The sequence below is a fragment of the Haematobia irritans genome, chromosome 2, assembly GCF_050003625.1.
Source record: "Haematobia irritans isolate KBUSLIRL chromosome 2, ASM5000362v1, whole genome shotgun sequence".
NCBI lineage: Eukaryota > Metazoa > Arthropoda > Insecta > Diptera > Muscidae > Haematobia > Haematobia irritans.
In genome coordinates this window covers 56,012,482-56,020,451 of record NC_134398.1, presented here as the reverse complement: position 1 = coordinate 56,020,451, position 7,970 = coordinate 56,012,482, and the positions used below count along the sequence as shown (strand labels likewise).

At 40.7% G+C, this 7,970-nt stretch overlaps 1 protein-coding gene across 1 annotated transcript; it reads right to left on the bottom strand.

The window, feature by feature from the left end:
• Nucleotides 1–1,117: 1,117 nt before the first annotated feature.
• Nucleotides 1,118–6,207, bottom strand: LOC142224575 (uncharacterized). Its single transcript, XM_075294358.1, has 3 exons — nt 3,976–6,207; nt 3,614–3,897; nt 1,118–3,563 (listed from the first exon to the last, which is right to left on the bottom strand). The coding sequence occupies exons 1-3, from the start codon at nt 6,205–6,207 to the stop codon at nt 1,118–1,120; spliced, it is 4,962 nt and encodes a 1,653-aa protein (XP_075150473.1).
• Nucleotides 6,208–7,970: the final 1,763 nt, after the last annotated feature.

Genomic DNA, 7,970 nt, shown 5'->3' with positions numbered 1-7,970 from the left:
TAAAAACTCATATGATAGATGAAAATTATCTTTCCAATTGGCAGATACATCCTCAAATGCAGGTAAAAATAAAGTTAAGACAAACAGGTTCCAGAGATTATATACCCAAAAATAGTAAATTGCGCGAGAGGTTTCCCGAACGTTCCACCAACGACTCCATTCCGTATAATTTTTGAGTATAGATCACCCCCTAACGAGAGGTGTACCTCACTCGACATATAGAACTTGGGATCAGCTAGTTGTAGTCCTGGGTATTCGTCAATAATGCGACTATCCACTGATTTCTTTGGCGTCAATATTCTAAATCTTTTACGGACTTCCGCATATATGTCAACGGCATGGCTCATTCCGCAGCATCCACGTAGTTGCAATGAGCACCTTACTCGGTTTCCAATTTTTACTAGCGGTTGGCCCAGTTTTCGTGCTAAGACTCATCTATTATAGTCGTCTCCGCACTTTGATCTATTAAGGCTCGTTCATAAACATAGCGATCACCACAAACAATCTTCACAACCGCTGTCGGCCGGAGCATTATAGACTCGTGAATACTATACGTAATGGAGGGGTTCATCAATTCCTTACGAGCAGGTTCATCCCTAATCGTTTCTCGGGATGTATATGAGACAACTTCTCTTGATTTGTTAGAGGACGAACTAGGTCCTTCTTGACGCCTGCTATCGGACGAACTAGGTCCTTTTTGGCACTTGGAGTCGGACGAACTAGGTCCTCTTCCAGTTTGAGATTTAGACGAACGAGGTCCTAGTCTCTTCACCACACTTTTCACAACCTTTCTGGACGAACGTGGTCCCGGTTTATGGAGTAAAGTATGGTGCATATTACCACATTTCTTACATCGTCCCTCACTGCTACACGTACGCCAGGTGTGATCGTGGGCCAAACAGCCGGCACAGTGTCTGTATATTGAGACAATCCTCATTCGTTCTGAGTAGTCCATTGCCAGGAATTTTCTACAAAACCTAAGAGGATGATCTTGTAAGCATAGTCGACACACAATTTTCTGTTTGTTTCCTCGGTTCTCTGAATAATATTTCTTTGTCTTAACCATTATACAAAATTAACTGAAAGAAAACAAATAAAAAGGGTAGAAATATTCTGGTTAATCCATAGGAAGACGAACCAGTTTAACTATGGGCCGTACAAGCGGACCCTTCGACGTTCGGATCTCAGCAACCCTGACCTTTCCATCCGCTCCTGGGAAAACCTCTGCTATTCGGCCTAACCTCCATTCGTTAGGTGGTAAATTGTCATCTCGAATGACAACCATATCTCCTACCTTTAGATTCCACTCACCAGTTTTCCATTTATTCCGCTTGATTATCTCCTTCAAGTATTCCTCTTTCCAACGCATACACAAATTTTGGTTAATTGCTTTTACCCTTTGCCAAAGATTAATAATAGAAAGCAGAGCCTCATTGATCTGTGGCTCTGGGGGTGCCAAAATAGGACCACCGACTAAAAAATGCCCAGGGGTAAGGGCGTCAACGCATGAAACGTCCTCCGATAAAGGGCAGAGAGGCCTAGAGTTCAAACAAGATTCAATTCTGGCTAAAAGCGTGCAAAATTCTTCAAAAGTGTATCTCAAGTTGAACGAAATTCTTCTGAAATGATGTTTGAAGGATTTAACGCCTGCTTCCCACAGGCCACCCATATGTGGCGCACCCGCTGGATTAAAATGCCAATTTAAACCATTATTAGAGTAAATTTGAACTATCTCCGAACTTGTATCTCGAATGAAATTCCGAAAATCTGACCGCAATGCCCTTGACGCTCCGACGAAATTCGTCCCATTGTCGGAAAACATTTCCTTGGGACAGCCACGGCGAGAAACAAACCTGGCAAATGCCGCTAAAAAGGTAGCTGTTGTTAAATCGCTAACAGCTTCCAAATGAATTGCTCTGATCGCAAAGCAAACAAAAATCGACGCATAGCCCTTGGTAATCAGGCAGGCTCTCCCTCTATAATTTTTGATATCAAAAGGGCCAGCAAAATCAACACCCGTTCTCGTAAACGGCCTTTCAATAATTGTCCTAGCCACAGGTAAAGCTGCCATAATCTGTTCTTTCGACCGTTTCGAACAAATCGCACAAATTCTGCACTTGGCTATAACAGATCTTATTAAATTTCTAGACCTTGGGATCCAGAACTCAGTCCTAAGAACTCTGAGCATTAACTGATTCCCTCCATGTAAAGTAATTTTGTGAATAAAGGTTATCAAGAGCCGTGAAAATTGGCTCTCGTATGGCAATATAATTGGATGTTTCTCATTAAATGACAAAGAGGTTGCATTAGATAGGCGTCCTCCTACACGAATCAGTCCTTCTCCATCGATAAATGGATTTAAATTAAGCAGCTTGCTAGTAGTAGACAGAGGACGGTCGTTTGATAAACTGAAATACTCGTCTGGAAAATAGACCTTCTGAGTAACAATAATCAGTCTTATTTTAACCAATTGTAACTCACTAAACGAAGACTGTTTTTCTGACACTTGTGACGACTTCCTCTTTACCAGTAAAACAAATCTGTAAACGAATGCCATTACTCGCAACGCTCTTGAGTATGATGAAAAGCGAAGAAGAATATCCTCAAAATCCTTAATATAAGTAAAATGTACATTAATGCTTCGACATTCTTCTTCAGTGTGAAATTCGTTCCCTAACTGAACATCCCAATCTCTCGAAGCTCTCATCCATGATGGGCCCTGCCACCACAAAGAATTTCCAATCAATCCATGTGATCGAACTCCTCTGCTTACAATGTCTGCGGGGTTATGCTCTGAAGAAACGTGTCTCCACCAGTCCTTCCCTACCAAATCTACAATTTTCGATACTCTGTTAGAAACGAAGGTTGTCCAAGAAGCTGGGGGTTTCTGAAGCCAAGCAAGCACGATCGTGGAATCACTCCAGCAAAAAAACTTGATACATTTACTGTCAAAGCTCAGGTCCGCCCTTAAAGCGCCTATTAGTTCTGCAAATAAGAGTGTCCCACAAAGTTCCAACCTTGGCAATGAAATTGTCTTTAAAGGCGCCACCCTAGATTTCGCCAGTAACAAATGGGTTTGAATATCCCCATCAGCAGACTGTACTCGGGCATACACACATGCTCCATACGCCTTCTCAGAAGCGTCAGAGAAGCCATGAATCTCCATGTGGCAATTTGGGTCAAACCCAATCCAACGCGGTAATTGAACGTTGTGTAAGTTTTCATAATCCTCCACGAACTGCCTCCATTGAAGATCACTAGACTCAGTCAAGCACTCATCCCAATCCGTTCCTTCCGTCCATATTTGCTGCATCAGCATCTTCGCCACAATAATTACAGGCCCTAACCAACCAGCAGGGTCGAACAGAGTAGAAATTATAGATAAAACCCTCCTCTTCGTAAAAATGTCCTTCTGAATGATAGGTTTTACCGAAAAATAGAAACTATCATTTTTGGCATTCCACCTAATGCCCAATGTCTTAGCTTTGCTCTCCTCATCAATTTCTAAAAAGTTCTCACTCAGAAGGTCTTCGATAACGCCGTGATCAACTGATTGCGAGCGTCTAGAGCCAAAGAGATATCGTGTGATCCAGCGAGAGCATCATCAACATACATCATATGTCTTAAAATTCTCGCTGCCAATGGCAACTCATCCTCGACATCCTTGGCCAGCTGCAACAAACTCCGTATTGCCAAGAAAGGCGCACAATTGATACCAAAGGTCACCGTTTTCAGTTCAAAATCTTCTACCGGCCGCCTTGAATTGTATCGAAAAACTACTCTTTGGAAACGGGTGTGCCTATCATCGACAAGTATTTGGCGACACATCTTCTCAATGTCGCCATTAAAAACATAACGATAAAACCTCCATCTTATGATCAACAACGTCAAGTCGTTCTGTAAAACCGGTCCGGGGTAGAGAGTATCGTTTAAGCTCAGGTCACTTCAAGTCGGACAAGATGCGTTGAAAACCACCCTCAGCTTCGTGGATGTCCTCTCTGGTTTCACCACCGCATGATGAGGCAAATAAAAATCAAGACCCCCTTCCGATGACTCAGCTACTCTAATCATCTGACCTAAAGTTTCGTATTCCCTCATTGCGGTATCATACATGTCTTTCAAATCCGGTTTCCGTAACAAACAAGATTCATTCCTCAGAAACTGCCTGAATGCCTTTGTCCGGGATATTCCCAATCCTTTTCCTTCCGCATGTTGAGGTTTGAATGGCAGACACACAATAAACCGACCATCGGTGGACCTTCTAGTGGTTCTCGTGTATAAATCCTCACAATATGTTTCCTCCTCTGTCATAACAGAGGCCATCGGTGGTTCTTCCAGTTTCCAGAACTTCTCCAATTGTTTGCTCAAAGAAACCTCGGTGCAGAAGGAAACCATCGTGGTTAATCCGCCTCTCTCACTATCGAGTTGACCAGTCAATACCCATCCAAATATAGTGTTCTGGGCCACAAGTGAACCAAGGACATTACGTTGAATACCATCCAGAATAACTTGTGGGTAAACATCCGCACCAATCAAAATATCCACCTGATCGCTTTTCGCAAAGTACGGATCTGCTAATCTTATATCACCCACAGAAAAGCGTTCCGGAAGTGAAATGGAGGAACTAGGCAATCTCCCGGTAAGATGCGGTAGTACCAAGCCACATATCTCTATTTTAATGTCCTCATCCAGTCCTGATGTCAATTCAAATATACATTGTTTCTGAGTCAGTCCGGCCAATGCATTGTTTAAACCAGATATCCTGGCGTTTACCCTTGTAGTCGGTAAACCGAGACGCCTTTGAAGCCTTTCTGAAATAAACGATGCTTGCGACCCAGGATCCAGCAAAGCCCTCGCTTTATACAGGATACCCTTCACCCTAATATTCACTACGGCAGTCCCTAATAAAACATGCCTGGACGACGTAGCAAAACAGTTCTGAATATCCTGCTCCCTATGAGAACTCTCCTGAGAATTACTTTGACCCGTAGCAGGACAGTCCCCACCAACCGTGATAGAACTGGATAAAGACGTCTGCGATTCTCTGTGTAATAGCGTGTTATGTCGAAGCTTACATCTCTCGCAGCTGAGTTTACTAGAACATTGGTTCAACCTGTGTCTATTACTAAAACAATTAATGCAAAGATTATTCTTCTTAATGACAGCAAATCTATCCTCCTGACTCATCCGTAAGAATTTATTGCAATTCTTCAGAAAATGATCCTGGGAGCAGGCAAAACAACTAATTTTATTAGCACTAGTTTGGTAGGTTCTTAATTTCCTCTGTGAAGAAGGTTCGTTAACATCAACATGGGAAAAATCGAAAACGGTTTCCAACGACTGGAATCTAGCTGTCAAAAATCTATCAAGATCTGCCCATTTCGAAATCTCGGTCTTATCCTTCACCGTCTGTTCCCATAATGAAAGCGTCGTCATTGGAAGCCTGGTCGAACACAAAAATACAAAAATTGGGTCCCAGCTCTCAATGCTCACTCCATGCAGCTTCAAAGAAGCAATGCAATTATTAATTTCTCCCTGAAGTCTTTTTATTTCCCCCGCGGACTCGGATTTGACAGGCAGCAAATTAAAAAGGATCTTCAGCTGACTATTAACTAGAATTCTTTTATTCTCATATCTGTCCTTCAGATTATTCCATGCAACTTCGAATCCATCGTTAGTCAATTGAGACTTCTTAATAATCTCCAATGCCTCCCCTTGTGTATTTTGACGCAAGTAGAACAACTTCTCTACCGTAAACATATCCCTAAAGGATGGCCAGGAAAGGTAATCACCATGGAAAATTTCCGTAGTACAAGGAGGTAATCGCAAACGATGATCGTTACCTCTATTCTCACCCGACTGAGAAGTCATCGGACTGGCTGAAAGCGCAGTGGACGTGAGAACGGACCTACTCAAAAAAGTCTGAGAAAGTTCCCCCATCCCTGCGGCGCAGGTTATATATGCCTCCCTGCACTGTCTAAAAAGGTCAGACGCCTCCTTTTCCTGCTCTTCTGCGCATTCGCAGTCTACGTTAAATTTCTCGTAGGATGTCTTAACCTTGTTCCATAAACTTCTAAACTCCTCTTTACGTAGCTCCACCGTGTACATTGTGTGGGCCGCACTAGACATCGCATTATACTCCCTCTCAAATTCCAAAAACAATGCCGCAAACTTCTTAAATTTCCGTAATAGAACCGGGTCCGCCATTTCGCGATATTACCCTATCTAAACCAGACCCAATCAATGTCTAAAAAATACAATCACGTCCCTTTCCCAAAATAGGAACCACGAATTCAAACCCTAGAACCCAAAAAATGCTACATAAAAATCTCCCAATTAAACTAAATCGATTCAACAGAATTTTCAATAAACCCAAAGGACAATCACGAAATTAACCGTATCGATAAATAATTTAATTGATGTTGGTGATTGAAAATATCCCTTCTGTGATTGAAAAAATCTCAATTATGAATTAACAGTATATATATATATATATAGAGTCGTAATTGACGACGAAAAATATTTTTTCCTGCGTTAAGTTCAACTTCCCTTCTGAAATAAACCCGAATACTTCAAAAACTCCTAATTCGTACTAATCTCCATGTCGGTCCGTAGAGGAAAAACAAAACTAAATATAAAAGGACGTACGCCGCAATGTCACAGGATATTTCGAAAGCTTCAATCCAATTTCCAATATCGTCACCGATTAATAAATACAAGCCAACTTGCAGTTATTATATCTCTGTATTTGAAGAGAAAAAAAAAAACACCATAAAGGCAACACTTCAAATCAAAAAAGCAATTACACGACCCTCTTTAGGCAGAGAGAGAGAGACTTCCACAATAACTTAAATGGGTGTTGCCCACCTACGGAAAGCCACAAATTTATTAAAGCTGGTTATCAGCACAATTCATATCATAATTTCATTTCCCTTCAAACATATATAAATCATACGGTGATCCAAGCCGAAATATATACTTCATACAGCAAATGTCACTGAAATAATGCAAATCAAATGGGTCTCTTTTCCCTCCAGTAAATTCGAAACCTTGTAAACAAAGCGTAGCCCAGCCTTGTGTTCGCTGGTAGAGGTTTGAATATGTTCACAACACTTAACTTCTCAACAAATGAGAATAACGCAAAGAGAACTCTCCTTCTCCTGTAGAAAATTATTTACTCTCGCTTTTAAGATCACTTTGGTACCTCTTTATATGTCAAGTGTCTGGCTCACAAGTGAATCCAATAGTAAATAGAATTCTCTTTCTCTTATTGAAAATTATTTACTCTCGCTTTAAGATCACTTTGATACCTCTTCATAAGACAAGTGTCCGGCTCACAAGTAAATCATAACTTAACCTCGCACTGAGAAATATAAGTCATATACGTACGATGTTGGTGCACTCGTCGTAAAGGAAAAAAATATAATGGATAGAAATCAAATAATTAAAGTAACATACCAGGGGCCAAATCACCGCAGTCGAAATCGAGTACTTCGTCTTCGTAATGTAGTTTACGCGGATCACCGCAGTCGTTATCGAATTGTTTCTACTCGAAGTTGAGCACGATAGGTAGCATGCTATCGAAAACGAAGTATGTAGTGATTTTTGAGCAGAAAAAAGGTAAACAAAAAGAAAAAAGTTTGTGAAAATGTAATTATTATTCCATTTTGGCAAAATACATTTAAGAAAATATAATATTACTTGCATTTAGGGAATCGGATCAAAGAAAGGAATGCTCAGTAGCCGCTTCAAAAAAACTTATTTTTTCAAGAACATATTTAAAAGCTTCTTTTGACATATGAAAACGTCTTTTAAATCTATGGATGTTAAAAACACAATTTACTCTTACTCTACTTCAGGCAATGCTAAAGGACTGCTTTTGTCACGAATATTTTTCCTTATAATTGCCACTTTGTACTCATCGTCTGAATATATATTTTATTCATAATATATTTTTACACATATATTTT